The following is an 18,465-nucleotide window of genomic DNA, read 5'->3' as shown; positions in this document are numbered from 1 at the left end:
ACGGAGGAGCCAGGCCCTGCGGGGAGGAAAGGGATCCCCGAGGCAGTGGGGTAGCCGCCAGAGCTCCCATAAGCGAAGGCATCAGATCTCCACCGCGACATCCAGAGGGACGACCCTTTGGAGAGACAGGCAGCGACAGCGCTAGGATAATACAAGAGCTGCGCCATAGGGTGCAGAACTTGGAGCGAGAAGTAGCCAACCGTAAAAGCGTCAGCCTACTCCTAGCCAAGAGCCTTCCCGATCCACTCAAAGAGGAGAAATGAGTCTTCGGAGAAGTCACTCTAGGCGCACTCCGAGCCCTCGGACAGAATCAGAGAGCCAGGGACAGAGAGGCGCCAAGGAGACGGCAGACCCCCTAGTCTACAACCGATCACCAACAAGAGACACTGAAGGGGAAGACTGGAAAAGCGACAGAGAACAGCCGACCACAACGAGAGCACCGCCGAGAAAGGGTGAGGAGAAGCCGGCCTAACAGAGAGCACAGCAGGGAGAGACCTAGGAGACCCCGACAATCGGTGGTCATGGGAGCCACCCCTTTCCACCACTCGATCCTCGGAGTACGACTGCCGAGGCACTTTGATAAGCTGACAGATATGAGGTACGACGGTACTCAAGATCCTTAGGAACATCTAACGGCCTTCGAAGCCAGGATGAACCTGGAAGGGGTAGGCGACGAAGTAAGGTGCCGGGCTTTCCCGGTAACCTTAGATGGGCCAGCGATTCGGTGGTTTAATGCCCTTCCCCAGGGCTCCATAACCACGTTTGCCGACATCAGCCGCGCCTTCTTGGCCCAGTTCACCACGCGTATCGCCAAAGTGAAACACCCGATTAATATGCTAGGAGTGACTCAACGAACTGGCGAGCCGACCAGAAAGTACCTGGACAGATTCAATGATGAGTGCCTCGAGATAGACGGCTTAACTGATTTGGTGGCCGGCTTGTGCTTGACCAACAGTTTGCTAAATGAGAATTTCAGAAAATACCTCACCACCAAGCCCATCTGGACAATGCAGGAAATTCACAACGTAGCCAGGGAATACATCAATGATGAAGAAGTAAGTCAGGTCATGGCAGCCAATAAACGACAGCTCGCATGCTCTAATGCCCGCCCATCTGGCAGCGGGAAAAGGTCTAAGGAACACTCCAGAGACGGAGGATTGGCCAAGACTTTCAAACCCTTTCCCCGTGTTGGGAAGTTCACCAATTACACCCCCCTAGCGGCTCCAATCGTCGAGGTCTATCAGCAGATCGCCGACAAAGGCATCTTGTCGAAGCCCCGACAACTTAAGGACCGGATGGGAGGAAGCAAGAACCTCTATTGTGATTATCACAAGGGTTATAGGCACAAGACTCAAGACTGTTTTGACCTGAAGGATGCCCTGGAGCAGGTCATTCGAGAAGGAAAGTTAGCCGAGTTCTCCCACCTAATAAGGGAACCAAGGAGGAGGGACCGATCAACCGATGACAAAAGCCGTGCCGTAAGGCGAAGACGGGAACCCGAGGAGGACAGTGAGCGTGGCCTCACTGTGGTATGTGGTAATTGGAAGGGACATCCCTCCCAGATCAAAATCGGCTAGTAAGAAGGACACCAAGGTCTTAGCAATGACCTCTGGCCCCGTGCCGACCTCCTGGAGGGTACTCTCAATATCTTTTGGCCCCGAAGATCAATGGTTTGATGAGGTTGCAGAGAACCCGCCGATGGTGATCACGGCCAGGGTGGGCACCGGCCTAGTAAAGCGGATCTTGGGGGACACGGGGGCTGACTCCAATATCATGTTCCGTAATGTATTCGATGCTTTGGGCCTACGGGACACCGACCTGAAAGGACACCAACACGGCGTGGTAGGCCTAGGCGATAACTTCATCAAGCTAGACGGTGTAGTTTCCCTCCCGGTCTCCATTAGGGGAGGCAGGGGGAAGAGGTCGCTCATGGCGGAGTTCGTTGTCTTAAGAGACTCCACGGCCTACAACCTCATCCTGGGGAGGAAAACCATCAATGATTTTGGGGCGGTGATCTGCACCAAGTTATTGCTAATGAAGTTTGTAGCTGATGATGGATCAGTGGGGACCATCAGGGGTGAGCTGGAGATGGCGGTCGCATGCGACAACGCCAGCTTCTCCCTGAGAAAGAAATCTAAAGAAGCATTTGGTGTCTTTCTCGCCGACCTAGATGCCAGAGTTGATGACAAACCCAGGCCGGAGCCAGAGGGGGACCTTGAAAAGTTCAGGGTCGGCGACTCGGATGAGAGGTTCACCTTTGTAAACAGGAATCTACCCCACAGTTTGAAAGAACCCCTGATGGAGATGATCAGAGCCAACGGCGACTTGTTTGCCTGGACCCCGGCCGACATGCCGGGTATAGACCCCCAACTCATGTCGCACCACCTGGCCGTGAGACCGGAGGCAAAGCCGGTGGCTCAAAGGAGAAGAAAAATGTCTCAAGAAAGGGCACAAGAGGTGGCCAAACAGACGGCCGACCTACTAGAAGCAGGCTTCATTCGAGAACTCGACTACGCGACGTGGCTGTCGAACGTGGTATTGGTTAAGAAACCTAGTGGGAAATGGAGAATGTGCGTGGATTACTCCGACCTTAACAAAGCATGTCCCAAGGACTCCTTCCCCCTACCCAACATCGAAGCTCTTGTTGACGCGGCGGCGGGGTACCGGTATCTGAGCTTCATTGACGCCTACTCTGGGTACAATCAGATACCGATGCATCGGCCAAATGAAGAGAAAACGGCGTTCATAACGCCAGGAGGGACATACTGCTACAAAGTAATGCCATTTGGACTAAAGAATGCAGGGGCCACATACCAAAGGCTGATGAACAAGGTCTTCAGAGACCTCATCGGCAAGACGGTAGAGGTATATGTGGATGATATCTTGGTCAAGATAGACAAAGCTGACGGCCTCATGAGTGACCTAGAAAATGTCTTCGCCTCTCTTCGTCGACACGGAATGAGGCTCAATCCGTTAAAGTGTGCCTTCGCTGTTGAAGCTGGGAAATTCTTGGGGTTCATGATAACCCAAAGGTGTAATAACCCTAGTTTTTGAAAATCAAATAATTAGTTATTTGTGATTTATTTTATTTGTTGATAATTTTATTTTAAGAAAATTATTTTTCTAAAGGTAATTAAATAGAGTTTCTTGATAATTGAAATTTAAATTAATTAGAATTTTTATATAATCTTTATTAGATATTTGGTATGATTGAAATTATAATTTTGATAATTGATAAGAAGAATCGTATAATTTAATTCTGTTTTAAATGAATTATGTTATTAATTTGAACTCTTAGAAATTATTTTAATAGAAATGATTAGATTGATATTTATAAATACTTTAAGTTTAAGTCAATTAATATTTATGTATAATTTTTATTATAATTAATTAATTTATAAATTGAAATTAAAGTTTCAGAGATAGAAAAATAATAGAGATTTGTATGATTTAATCTAGAAAATTGATATTTGAATTTAAATTGTACTTTACAAAATATAATTAACTTGTTCATTTTATAATATAAATTAGAAATAATTGATTTAACTTAGCAATATGTTGATAAATAATGTTCTTAAATATTTTTAAGAGAGTATATTTGATTTTAAAATTACTCTACCCTCCAATTTTATCAAAATATCTATTCATATCTATCCATATTTCTTTATAAAATCCCTAATTTCTAACCCTAATTCCCAAATCAAACTCAGAAACCCTAATTTCCCAAATTGGAAACCCTAACCCTAGAGATCCCATCCCTTACCCACGGAAACCTCACAGCAAGAAAGGGGGGGGGGGGGAATGGAAACAGGGGAAGATGGGAATCAGAGAAGAGAAAAGGGAATCAGAGAGGAAGGGACGGCGCTACGGCTAGGGCTCGCTGCCGTCGCAGTCGCCGTCGCGCCTAGCTGCGCCGTCACCACCGTTCCATGGAGCTGCCGCCGTCATCCACGCGTTGTTGAGGGAAGCCCGAGACGGAGATGAGGGAGATGCCGTCGCCACCGCCGTCGTCCTTGTCGCCGTTTGTGGAGCCGCAAGGAGCGTCGCCGTCGTGCCATCCACCCACGCCGAGATGGAAGAGAGAAACAAAGGAGAGTGGCGTCGCGTCTGCTGCGAGCTTGCCGCAGAGGAAAGCCACACCATCGCGGAAGGAACGAGGGAAGGAAGACGAGCCCGAGCCCAGAGCGGAAGGAAGAAGGTGTCGCTGTACCTCCCATTACCGTCTCCGTTCATGCTTCGTCGTCGCTGCCGTTCCATGGAGACGCGTCGCCATCACTGAGTGATGGAGGAAGAGGACGCACGAGAGGAGTCGCTGCTGTTGGGTTGCTGTTCTGCCACCGTCGCTGCCACGTGATGAAGGAGGAAGTTGCCCTGCCACCATCCGAGCTTGCTGCTGCAGTCATTTGTACTGCTGCTTCTTCATTCTGTTATTACTTTCTAATTGTTGTAAGACATTCTTGCTCTTATTTTAATTTGAGTTAGCCTTGAATTTCCAGAATTGTTCATTTTATCTGTTTTGAATTCACCGTTTTTGATTGCTGCCATGACCACCTCACGTTGCTGCTGGCTCTGTTTGAAAATGGCTGCTACTTCTGGAATCTCAGATCGGAGAGGAGAGGAGGCGTTTAACCTTGTCATTGTTGCTGCCATGGAAATAGGTGCTGGAAACTGCTAATGGAGCAGCTGCGTTTAGTGATTTTTGCGAGTTTCGACTAACTGAGGTAGAGGATTTAACGTTTTTAATTTATAATGCCTACAAAGTTATTGGATAAGTGCAAATGGTTAATAATAGTTAAGAATTTCTTAATTGACAAGAATGACTTAAAATGTGTTTGGGAATGGTTAGCTATTGTGATTTTTCTGAGTTATGATTCGAATTAAATGTGGTTGTGAACGGTGATTAAACTGGTGATATTGATTTTGATTTGAGGCTGTAACTATTACCGATTTTCTAATTATTTGGAATTATTGAGAATCTTGTTATTTGATTATGTTGAGCTGGTTGCCATAGGCTGGTTTGCTTGATGATTGCAAACTGATTGAAATTCTGATCTTTGACGGATTTATATTGAATTGAATGATGTGCTGGTTATTTGATATAGTGTAACGGTAGTGGATTTGTTGGAAATTCTGATCTTATGTGATATTGCTGAATTGGTTGAAATCTGGTTGTGAATTGTATTTTGAATTACTAATTTTTTTGTGATGAGTTGGCTGAGATTTTAATCTTGAGTGAGTTATTTTGAATTGTTTGATATTGAATTGGAATTTTAGTATATTGGAATGGCTGTGAAATGGACTTGTGACGGGTTGAAATTAGTTGAAATGGGGCTGTGAATGATTTATTTAATGTTACTTATTAAGCTAAAAAAATGTTGAGCTAATTATTAAGAATCTGATGTTTTGATAATTGATGAATGGAGTTTAGATTAAGGCTGTGATTGTGACTGGTTCTGTTGCTGTGAGTGATTGATTAATTGGTAAGATTAATTCTGGCTAAGTTGTGGCTGTATTCTGATTATTAAGAATAAGTGCTTGTTGTTATTTTTTTTTGTTATCTGATGTAACGGAACGGCTGTGATACTGACAACGACTGATTGGAATTGGCTTTGATGGTTGCTAAAGTTGATTTATAATTAATTAGAATTAAGTTTGAGAACAGTTAAAAGATTGAAGTTTGATTACTAAATCATTCTCTTCAAATTTGACTTTTAAAACTAAATAGTAACTGTGCTAAAGAGTAAATGACATTAAAATAATTAGAATTATGAAAGGCTGATTTTTGGGATTACTAGTTGATTGAGTTTAATTTTGAAAGGATTCCATGATATGTGAATAGTAAATATGAATTGATGAGATTGGAGTTGGATTGATGGATTAGTTGGAATTGTGGAGTATGATTGATTTGTTAAATATTATGAATTGTGAATGTCTGATTGATTGAGAATTATCTGTTTGAAAATTGTTGGGAAAAGGACTGGTGATTTGTGGAGAAAGAGGGAACCCATAAGGGTGGCTAGGTCCGAGTTTTAGGAGAAGTGCTGTCGAAATTTTATAAAAATCTGAGGTTTCATTTGAAAAGTTATTTTAAAAGCTTTGAATTTGGAAAATTATATCACTTGAGCTTTATTTAGTTTAGAAAAGAATTAAAATATTTTGAGTTCAATTTACCAAGGAAAGGAATTATGTTTCGAACTTGAATTATTTAAGAAAGAAATTATGTTTTGAATTTGATTCAATATAGAAAGAGTTATGTTTTGGGCTTGAAATAAAGGATTACCTTTTTAGAAATTTGGTGAAATAATAATATTTGAATTTGAATAGTAAGAGAGATGATTTTTGAATCTTTGTAAAGTCAGTAAACTTGAGAAAGAGTTTTATTTGGTTACTTCTAATGAAAGGTTATGTTTTGAAAAGTGTTTAATGAATTTAAAAATAAATTATTTCCTTGAGTCTTTGATAGAGAACTAAAAATGAAAGATAGTTTTAAAGTTGGCTTGACTCAAGATTGCCATAGCAGAGATTATGAACTGAATTGATGATTGAGATTTTTATGAACGAATGGTAAAGAGAAATGGCTTGAGCCAAGATATTACAAAAGTGAAATATGTAAAGTTTGTATAGTATGATTGAACAGAGAAAGAAAAAGATATTGCATACGAATGTGAAAGTGATGATGAATAATGAGAATGATAATGAATAATGATAATGAGAATGATTATGTGATGATCTGCTGCATGAAGGCAGTCAGATAGATGGTGGTACGACCACTGAGATTGTTTTCCTGGGATACTTAGCTATAATGCTATTCTGTAAGTCAGAGGACTCTTACAGAGGTATCGAGAACACACGACTAGCATATACTCCTGTAAGTCAAAGGACTCTTACAGTGAGAGTGTGTTGGGCAGATATAAGTTAACTAGCTCCGCCTTACAAGTCAAAGGACTCTTGTAGTGGTTTGCCTCACAAGTCAAAGGACTCTTGCGAGGGGCATTGCCAACAGGGAAGCCTTACCTGGTCAGAGGACTCCAGGTAACGTCGGGAGTGGATATGTAACCAACAAATGAGCTCATTACCTGCACTAGGGCTAGACATGCATCATTCTTGTTTGCACATTTGCATTTGATTGGGTTTGCTCATTGTACTTCCCTGTGATTGTGCTGTTTGCCTTGTTGTGACTTGTTTGTATGTTGAACTGAATCTCTTGCTTGTACTATTAGTTTGTGAATGTATTAAATTGGTTAAGAATTGATGTTTTAGTTGAGAATTAATTATGTGACTGATAGATGGTTAATGTGACTAGTTTCATATTTAGAATTTGTTTGAGTTTAGAGATTTTGAAGGAGGTAATTAATTAGCTAAAGTAAAACCAAAAGTATTTTAAAAAAGGTTTGAGAAAAATATAGTTTCCTTGAGTATGTTAATTATTTGCATGTTAATCATTAATTTTATGGCATTCCCATTTCCTATTGAGAACGTGTGGTTTGTTCTCACCCCAAAATCTTCCACCCTTTCAGTGATAGAGGTTCGGAGACTCAATTTCAAGCTGCGGGCGATTGTTAGACCTTATTTATGAGTTAAGTTTTTGAATTGAGTTGCTTTCCTAGAATTTCCTCGCCTTTGTTGCTTAAGATTTTATTTTATAAAGAGTGATAGGAGTTGTATCTAGGTTACACTTGAATTTGTTTGTATAATATTTACTAATAATCATGTGATTATTATTACTTGGTGATGTTTTCTATATGATTTTAAATAATAAAAAATTTTTTCCTGGAGTTTTCTATAAAACTAAAACGAGATATCGAACTAAAGGCTCAATAGTAAATAGTTAATAAAGGAAAGCAGGTTGGTAATGCCTTACTTTTGGTACGATCATGACGTACTGGAAGTTGGGTCGTTACAAAAGTGGGTGGAAGACAACCCAAAAAAGTGTGAAGCCATCCTACAGATGAAGAGCCGGGAAAGCGTGAAAGATGTCCAAAGGTTGGCAGGCAGACTCACCGCACTATCCCGTTTCCTCGGCGTGTCGGCGGCCAAGGCTCTACCTTTCTTTAACCTGAGGATGAAGGGGATCGCGTTTGAGTGGACCCCGGCATGTGAGGAGGCTTTCCAACAATTCAAAAAGATAATCTCCGCGCTGCCCGTCCTCGCGAGGGCTAGAAATGGAGAGGCGCTGTACCTATATCTGGCAGTAACCAATGAAGCCTTGGCAGCGGTGTTAGTGCGAGAAGAGGGAAAGGCCCAACAACCGATATATTTTGTGAGTGAAGCACTACAAGGAGCAGATCTAAGGTATAGCAAGCTGGAGAAAGTGGCATACGCGCTCCTAACCTCGTCGCGGCGGTTGCGACAGTACTTTTAGGGTCACCAAGTAGTCGTTAGGACGGATCAAGCGATCCGAAAAGTACTCCAGAAACCCGATCTGGCGGGTAGAATGATGACCTGGGCTGTTGAACTCTCCCAATATGATCTACATTATGAACCTAGGCACGCGATCAAAGCTCAAGCCATGGCCAACTTTCTAGTAGAAGTGACAGGGGATCCAGCCGGGGCACCGAACTTACGGTGGAAACTCCATGTGGACGGAGCATCCAACCAAACGTGCGGAGGAGCAGTAATCATCTTGGAAAATCCAGCTGGGGTTGTATACGAGCAGTCAGTCAAATTCGAGTTCCCAGTATCAAACAACCAGGTAGAATACGAGGCCCTGCTGGGCGGACTAGCTCTAGCAAAAGAGGTCGGAGCTACCCGATTGGAGATATGTAGCGACTCGCAGGTCGTAACCTCTTAGATCAATGGGACCTACCAAACCAGAGACTCACTGCTACAGAAATATCTGGAGAAAGTCAAAGAGTTGAGCAAGCAATTTGAGGAGGTCACGGTCTAGCACGTTCCAAGAGAAAGGAACACACGGGTAGACCTCCTGTCAAAGCTGGCGAGCACAAAACCAGGAACGGGCAACCGGTGCCTAATTCAAGGTTTGATAAAAGAACCGGCAGTGGCTTTACATCTGACCCAGGAAGATCCCTGTTGGATGAACCCTATCGTCGACTTCCTAGAAAAGGCCTATCTCCCCAGCAACGGGAAGGAGGCCAAGGCAATAAGGCGAGAAGCGGCTAAGTATGCGATCATACAGGGCTAGTTGTTTAAAAAAGGACTGAGCCAACCACTGCTGAAGTGCCTGAATCCCGACCAAACGGACTATGTCCTTAGGGAAATCCATGAAGGATGCTGTGGCCATCACATTGGAGGAAAGGCCTTAGCCAGGAAACTCATCAGAGCCGGATATTACTGGCCCTCTATGATGGCGGATTCTAAGGAGTTCGTGAAAAGGTGCAAAAGATGCCTGGAGAATTCAAACTTCCACAAAGCGCCAGCAACCAAGCTTAGCCTACTGACGGCCTCCCGACCTTTCTCACAATGGGGAATCGATCTCTTAGGACCCTTCCCGGTTGGACCAGGGCAGGTCAAATACCTGATAGTGGCCATTGATTATTACACAAAGTGGATAGAGGCCGAGCCGTTGGCTAGCATATCCTCGGCAAATTATAGGAAGTTCATGTGGAGGCAGGTAATAGTAAGATTCGATATCCCGGAAGTCGTCATTTCGAATAATGGGACACAGTTCGCTGATAAAAAGTTCGGGGAGTTTCTTGCCAGTTTGGGAATAAAGCAAAAGTTCTCGTCAGTTGAACATCCCCAAACCAACGGACAAGTTGAAGCCGCAAACAAGGTTATCTTGTAGGGCCTCAAGAAGCGACTAGACCAGAAGAAGGGAGCGTGGGCAGATGAGCTGGCTTCAGTTCTCTGGTCCTACCGCACAACTCAACAGTCGGCCACCGGGGAAACACCTTTCTGGCTCACCTATGGGGTAGACGCAATAATAGCTGTGGAAATCGGTGAACCGAGCCCGTGACTACTCTTAGGAGGAGTCGAAGAGGCCGTAGAAAAGGACTTGGTGGATGAGGCCAGGGAAATGGCTCATTTATTAGAAACGGTGCTAAAGCAAAGAATGGCCCTGCGCTACAACGCCAAGGTGCTCAAGAGAGAGTTCGAACGGAACGACCTAGTCCTAGGGTGCAATGACATCGGGCCCCCGACACCAGGGGAAGGAAAGCTGGCGGCAAACTGGGAAGGCCCTTACAGAGTGAAAGAGGTAATCGGCAATGGCGCCTACAAGCTGGAGCGGCTAGACGGCAAGGAAGTCCCGAGAACATGGAACACGGGCAATCTAAGAAGATTCTATTCCTAGAACAAACTCACCGGCCTAGTAAGAACCTAATATGATGAACTGTTTGTCATTTACTGTTACCATTTACTATGAACCACTTTACGTTCCGACCATTTACTGTTACCATTTATAAACTACTTGTCATCTCCTCCCTTTTATCGGCATTTCTTAATTATTAATTAAGTCATTAAGACGAATATATACGGTAACCCGGGACTGATCACCCCGGGAACCACGAAATTATACGCCAAAATACGCGGCTATTAAAACGATAAAAGCCACGACCTGGCTTCACTAATTACCAACTAAACGGTAAAACTTTCATGAACAAATAGTTAATACCAACAAAATGGTGAGGAGCAAAAAGCAAAGTAAACGCCGACAAGGCGGAAAAGCGGTTTGTAACATGCCAATCAGGCGGGAAACAAATTCGAACAGTACAAAAAGATTGTAAACACTACAAGTTACAAAAAGAACAAGTTACAAAGAGGGGTCACTTCTTCAGAATATCGACGATCTTGCCATCCTTGATAGTCTTAAAAATGCCAACAGTTGAGGTGTCGAAGTCGGGAGACAACAGCTTCACTTAATCCTTGAGAGCTTCCTCGGTCATCAGGATGGCATTCTTGCCCTACTTGACGGTCTCTTTATACTTCTTCTTAAACTCAGCAGTCTCAGCTTGAGCCGTCTTGGCCGAGGAGAGAGCAACATCATGTTCTTTCTCCAGTTGAGCCACCCGACCTTCAGAAGCGTTAAGTTGACCCTCCAAGGTAAGCTCCCGCTCAGTGAGACGGGCCACGGCAGCGTCAGAGGTCTTCACTTTCTCCTCTGCGGCCTGCAACTGGTCGCCAGCAACCTTAACCTTCTCTTCGGCTAACTTGGCCTTCTCCTCGGCAGCCGCTAGTTGTTCCCGGAGCAACTTCACCTCCTCCCTGTATCTGGTGTTAGCCTTAACCGAAGAGTCAAGCTTCAACTCAAGAGATTGGGTCCCCGCCAAAGCAGATTCAGCCTTTCTGGCTATGGCGGCCCCCCTGAGCAGAGTGCGATTGATAAACCACTATTTTATGGTTTATTTTGTGCTTAATTGAGTGGATTTTATCAACTCTTTACCCACTTATTCATACTATTTGTATGGTTTTACATTTGCCTTCCTAATTATGTGCTTTGATTGAAAACATGCTTCTTTGATCCTATATTTGCTTATTATTAATCCTCTCTTATTACCATTAGATGCCTTGATATGTGTGTTAAGTGATTTCAGAGATTACAGGGCAGGAATGGCTCAGAGGATGGAAGGGAAGCATGCAAAAGTGGAAGGAATACAAGAAGTTAGAGAAATTGCTAAGCTGTCCAGCCTGACCTCTTCGCACTCAAATGGTTATAACTTTAGGTACAGAGGTCCAAAAGATGCGGTTCCAGTTGCGTTGGAAAGCTAACATCCGGGGCTTCGATTTGATATATAATATCTCATAGTTGCCCTGACTCTAGGCGATGCGACCGCGTGACCCATGCGGCCACGTCGCAGTGACGAAAATCATCGTGTTTGAATTCGCAACCAGCGAATTCTGGGCTATTTCTGACCCAGTTTGCGGCCCAGAAAACACAGATTAGAGGCTATAATGTGGAGGAATGCATCCATTCATGAACAGGCTTTCACATTCACAATTTTAGGAGTAGATGTAGTTTTTTAGAGAGAGAGGTTCTCTCCTCTCTCTTAGGATTATGATTTAGGACTTCTCTTAGTTTTAGGAGTGACTCTCAATCCCAGGTTCTTTGTTTTTATTTGTTTTTCCAATTTAGTTTATGAACCCTTCATGTTAGATAATAATTTCCCTTATTAATGTTATTTGAGGTATTTCAGACTTATAATTGCTCTCTTTAATTTATTAATGCTCTTTGTTTATCTTTATCCAAATTATTTTCATTCAAGTAGACCTTTTCCCCTTTTGGTTTTGGTTAAGAAATCAGTAACTCAGGAGTTATCCAATTCAACAGCATAATTGATAATTGTTATCTTGCCAATTGAATTGAGCTTCAATAATCCCAACATTTTCTTAGGAAATAAATAGGATTCGAAGATCAAACTAATTAGTCCCTTGACTTTCCTTTATTTTAGTAAAGGTTGACCAAGTAGAATTAAGATTCGATTTTCATTATTATTGATAAGGATAACTAAGTCTGGACTTCCAATTTCTCATACCATGCCAAACGTTTATTTTATAGTTATTATTATTTTACTTGTCATTCAACTAACTTTTTACCTTAATCCAAAACCCCAATTTACAAGACTCATAACCAATAATAAGAACACCTCCCTGCAATTCCTTGAGAAGACGACCCGAGGTTTGAATATTCGGTTATCAATTTCAAAGGAATTTGTTACTTGTGACAACCAAAACTTTTGTAAGAAAGGTTGATTGCTTGGTTTAGTAACTATACTTACAACGAGAGTTTACTATAACCTCTAAACCATCAATCTTCAGTTCTTCAAAATGGCGCCGTTGCCGGGGAATTGCAAACATGTGCCTTATTATTGGTTATTGTAAATATTTGCTTTTTACTTGTTTATTTGTTTTTATTTTTGTTTTTATTTTTGCTTTTTCTTAAGTTAAGAGGTTATTGGTTTTTATTTTAAAATTTCCGAAAATTCAAATTTAAAATTTTTTTTCAAATTTCAAAAATTCAAATTTCAAAAAAATTTAAAATTCGAAAATTTCAAAATTTAATTTTCAAATTCAAAATTTAAATAACCTTTTAATTTAAAATTTATTTTAATTTTCGTTTTTAATTTTTATTTACTATTATGAGTTCTCACCCTTCTCGCTTTGAGTTTGGTTCTAATAATGTTGAAAGGAATGGAAGCTCCAGCAGGAACATGCATCAAGGTCAGAACAGTCAAGGATGGATGGAGCCAAGAGGATCTGATCAACCCTTTAGGCAACAAAGATATCATGGAATAAGATCATTCTACAATGCATACCAAGCTGATAGATATGGTGGATCTCCTGGTAGTTACCAACAAGCCCTACCCTGTGCTTATAGACCATCCTCTCAACATAGCTTCAAACCACCACACTCACAAGCCCCTTACCACCAAACACCACCATATGACCCTAACCCTCAACCACCATACCAACCACCTTATGAGCCATATGAACCATATATAGAACCACCCTAATTCCAACCCAATTACTCACAAGAACCACCACTTCAATATTCACCATCTCCATATCATTATCAAGGTGAACCACCTTCCTATCATGAACCCTCTCTCCCAACCAATGAATCCTCATATCCACCCCAACCTCCAATGGATGACAGACTTCGTGTTATTCTTCAAAGGAAAGAAAGGATGAATAAGAGTGTGCAAAATTTCGCAACTGCCTTCGGCGAGTTAGTAAATATAATAGCTTCCCAATATCTGAGCACTCAAAGAACTCCCATGGCTACATGTGGAGAATCAAAAGAAGAGCAAAGCATGAAGGAAACACTAGAAACTTCGGTGGACAATGAGGAACATGGCTTTGTATTGGAACAAGTGGAGGAAGTCATAATAGTTGCAGAGGAAGAAGTGGTTGAAGACTTAGGAGATGTTGAACCTCCATGGAAAAGTCAGGTTATAAAACCTCCTTCCAAGGTGATTGAAATTGATGCTGAGGAGGGTGTACAACCTCCAATGTATATTATGACTAAGGACTTGGAAGAGGTCGATCAAGAGATGGAGATTAAAGAAGAAGAAGCACAGCCTCTCATGCCCTCGGTAAGCAATAAAGAAGAGATTGAATTGGAGAAAAGCTACCAAGAGGAAGAGGTTGAAATTAAAGAAGCTTGCAAAGAGGTGGAAGTTGTCAAAGAGCACAAGGAAGTGGAGCTTGAAATCACCTTGCCAAAGTTATTGGAGACCCCTCCCCCTAAGATTCCATCATCCTTTACAACATTCAAGTGGGTAAAATTCATATCCCTTATCTTTCTAATTCCACTTGAATATGGGCTACTGGAGACGGATGGTCAACTTAGAGCTCTTTGTGGCATTAAGAGTAAGAGGAAAATGGTCAGTGGTAAGAATTGTCCTGCAAGGTTCATTATGGTTGGAAGCTTTAAGTTTAAATGCAAAGGTTGGTATAAAGCTCAACTAAATGGGTCTAGGAAGTTGTTTGGATGTCTCAGTGAGAATTCTGACTGTTCACCACCCGAGTGGAAAAATGATGATCAACAAGAAGATGGGTGCAAAGGCAAGGTCTGGGACCCCGGAATTCAATCTAGAAATCAGCACTCTTGGGGCCTTGTCACTTGCTTTAACTTACTTGAAGGCTCTCTGCACTTAGTTTGGGATCCCGGAGGCCATTGGAATTACAAACATTGGTGGAGATTCCTGGATGAATACAAGCATAAGCCACCATAACAGGAAGCTCATCAAATGTCCAACTTAAGGACTTTAACTAAAAGTGCTAGGTGGGAGACAACCCACCATGGTATAATCGTTCCTTTTTCATTTTTTATTTAGTTTTATTTGTTTTCGAGTTTTATTTTATTTTATTATATTGAACCTGGAGTTTTGTATCACATTCATATTAGCACTGCATTCTGCATTTTTTCAGATAAAAAAAAGCACGCACGCGACGCGGCAGCGTCGCTGACGCGTCCGCGTCACCAGTGCAATGGGAAGAAAAGAAAACGAACAGAAAGTCACGCGAGAGCGTGGCTGGAGGCGCACCTTTAGCATAATTTGTCCCACGCGACCACGTCATATGGGAATAATGACCTCCCACGCGACCGCGTCACCCACGCGGCCGCGTGACCTGATTTCGACGTAACAAGGTGTATGGCCGAAAGTTGAGCTGGAATTGGGCTGGACTCGTGCTGGAAGCCCAAGCCCTACCACGCGACCACGTGCCCCATGCGACCGCGTGCCCCACGCGGCCGCGTCATTTTAAGAAAATGGCCATCCACGCGATCGCGTCAACCACGCGACCGCGTCACCCTGGATTTTGGCAATACTAAGTTTTGAACAGAGAGTTGTGCGACCGCGAGGCTGCACTCGCGCCACTAGCACAAATCGACTCACGCGATCGCGTGCCCCACGCGTCCGCGTCACCCAACCTTATCGCGCACCACGCAACCGCGACACCCACGCGTCCGCGTCGCCTGCGCCGCACAACTTATCCAGATAAGCGCCAATTATCTTATCTTTTCTTTTCTAATCCTAATTTCTTCTATCTTTTCTTCTTCCTTCTTCCTTTTCTTACTTTCTTTCTTTCTTACTTTATTTCTTTCCCTTCTCATCCTTCTTATCTTTTATTTTATTTTATTTATTTTCATATTTTCATTCATTACATTTCAATTTTGTATATTTTTATTTTTCTTTTCTAAAAATTATTATTTTACCATTGGTGTTCAAATGTTCTTATTCAACTGTTATATCTTTTCTGGTATTATTTTAGTGCTTATGACTTGGTTTATTTTGATTGGGTAATATTATTTAAATCAATGCTAATCTCTTATGATATTTGTATCCCTTTTTTTGCATTGACATGAGCTTATACTATCTCTCTTTACCCACACTCTCTTCCCTATTTTTGCAAATTTTTGCATTCCTGATTTGCCATGTACTTCTACTATTTTCTCATTTGCATGTTGTAGCTACCATGTAATTGAGACCCTTATTATCTGGCATTAACACCCATATTTTATTTATTTTCTATCTTTATTTTTGGGTTACTTTTTCTTTTCCCTCTTCTTTCAGGATGGCCACCACGAAGGGAGCGGAAAAACTTCTTAAGGGGAGACAGACAAGTCCATCTGCACAATCCTTAGAGAAAAGCAACAATTGAAACAACCCGTCCACCTGCACATCTCAGCATGCACCGAGGACGGTGCAATCTTTATGTGTGGGGAGGTCGATACCGACTTCCAGGGGTTAGTTACCTTCTTTTCAACACCAATACTCTTATTTTCTTTATTTGTTCATTGTTGCATTTGCATATTTAATTGCATGTTTGTTTGATTTTTTGCATATTTTACCACTTGGTTGAAGTAATATTTTCTTTTTCAAGAAACCTTTTTAGAGCATTTCACTAATTTGAATAAAATTTAATGTTACACTTGTTTGAAGAGATATTATACTGGAACATGGTTTAGAGCTCGAACACACAAAACCTGTGAGATTTTGAGCCTATTTGAATTGGTTGTATTTTTCAACCAATAATTTATTTTTGGTGTGTATTTTTCTCTCTAATAGTGTGATCTTTGTCTTGCTTAATTCTATATTTCCATTATTTAATGTATGCATACACTTACATAATTGAGGCCTTTGTTTCACTGAGCTTACATACCCATATGGCCTTACCTTTTCATTATTCTTTGCAAACCAATGTTGAGCCTATTATACCCCTTTGTTCTTTACTTTAGCACATCATTAACTCTAAGCGGAAAACAATAATGTCCTTAATTTGAATCCTTAGTTAGCTTAGACTAGTGAGAGTGCTCATAAATTAAGTATGGGGAAGTGAATTTGGAAACATTTGGTTTGAGAATTGAGTATGTCAGAGTTTTCTGAAAATGTGAAAAAAAATGTTTAGGACATGATTCATGCATCCAATAATTTAATCATATGCATTGAGAAAAAAAAAGAATATATATATATATATATATAAAATAAAAAATAAAAAAAGAGAAAGAAGTGAGAAAAAGAAAAAAAAAGAGCAAATAAGAAAAAGGGGACAAAATGCCCCAAAGTAAATGGTGAAAGCAATGCATATGTACTGTACTTGAAATTAGAATGCATGAATATGTGGAAAATATTGTTAATGGACAGTTAGATGTGGTATTATAATTACATGGATTGTCTAAAGTTAGGTGGAAAGTTTAAGTTAATTAAGGATTCAGATTTTAGTCCACTTGGCCAAATGCAATCCTACCTTGACCCTAACCCCATTACAACCCTTAAAAGACCTCTTGATATGTGTATTTGTGCATTAAATTTTTGTTGATTGTTAGATGAAGAGCAAGCCTTAGAAAGCAAGGATAGTGGAGAATTGAGAGAATCGAACCTTAAACACTTGAGTGATTAGAGTGTATACACTACCAGTGAGGGTTCGATGCTCAATTCCTTGTTCCCTGCTTTCATGAGCTATTTTCTTCTTGCAAGTCTATTTGTACTTCATTTTTATGATTTGAATTAGTGAAATCCAGTTCATATTTGTTCTTAAAAGATTTGTTTACTTTTAACCAAGTAGGTAGAAACGTTTTGCATGTAGTTGCATTCATATAGATAGGTTGCATTTCATTCCTCTTCACTCTCTTATAGCTTCTCTTGAGCTTAGCATGAGGACATGCTAATGTTTAAGTGTGGGGAGGTTGATAAACCACTATTTTATGGTTTATCTTGTGCTTAATTGAGTGGATTTTATCAACTCTTTACCCACTTATTCATACTATTTGCATGGTTTTACATTTGCCTTCCTAATTATGTGCTTTGATTGAAAACATGCTTCTTTGATCCTATATTTGCTTATTATTAATCCTCTCTTATTACCATTAGATGCCTTGATATGTGTGTTAAGTAATTTCAGAGATTACAGGGCAGGAATGGCTCAGAGGATGGAAGGGAAGCATGCAAAAGTGGAAGGAATACAAGAAGTTAGAGAAATTGCTAAGTTGTCCAGCCTGACCTCTTCGCACTCAAATGGCTATAACTTTAGCTACAGAGATCCAAACGATGCGGTTCCAGTTGCGTTGGAAAGCTAACGTCCGGGGCTTCAATTTGATATATAATATGCCATAGTTGCCCTGACGCTAGGCGATGCGACTGCGTGACCCATGCGGCCACGTCGCAGTGACGAAAATCAGCGTGTTTGAATTCACAACCAGCGGATTCTGGGCTGTTTCTGACCCAGTTTGCGGCCCAGAAAATACAGATTAGAGGCTATAAAGTGGGGAAATGCATCCATTCATGAACAGGCTTTCACATTCACAATTTTAGGAGTAGATGTAGTTTTTTAGAGAGAGAGGTTCTCTCCTCTCTCTTAGGATTAGGATTTAGGACTTCTCTTAATTTTAGGAGTGACTCTCAATCCCAGATTCTTTATTTTTATTTATTTTTCCAATTTAGTTTATGAACCCTTCATGTTAGATAATAATTTCCCTTATTAATGTTATTTGAGGTATTTCAGACTTATAATTGCTCTCTTTAATTTATTAATGCTCTTTGTTTATCTTTATCCAAATTATTTTCA

At 41.3% G+C, this 18,465-nt stretch overlaps 1 protein-coding gene across 1 annotated transcript; it reads left to right on the top strand.

Annotated features, from left to right (window-relative positions):
* The first annotated feature begins 650 nt into the window (after window positions 1-650).
* LOC148568443 (uncharacterized) lies at window positions 651-1,577 on the top strand. Its single transcript, XM_088484701.1, has one exon. The coding sequence runs from the start codon at window positions 651-653 to the stop codon at window positions 1,575-1,577; it is 927 nt and encodes a 308-aa protein (XP_088340827.1).
* Window positions 1,578-18,465: the final 16,888 nt, after the last annotated feature.

Source organism: Arachis ipaensis, chromosome B4 (assembly GCF_059453495.1).
Source record: "Arachis ipaensis isolate K30076 ecotype BB chromosome B4, ASM5945349v1, whole genome shotgun sequence".
In the NCBI taxonomy this organism is placed as follows: Eukaryota; Viridiplantae; Streptophyta; class Magnoliopsida; order Fabales; family Fabaceae; genus Arachis; species Arachis ipaensis.
Note: the sequence above shows the minus strand (reverse complement) of the source record. Positions and strands in the feature narration are given on the sequence as shown.

Excerpts from the sequence above, each read along its gene's own strand:
- LOC148568443 (XM_088484701.1), top strand. The coding sequence starts at position 651 with ATGAACCTGGAAGGGGTAGGCGACGAAGTAAGGTGCCGGGCTTTCCCG.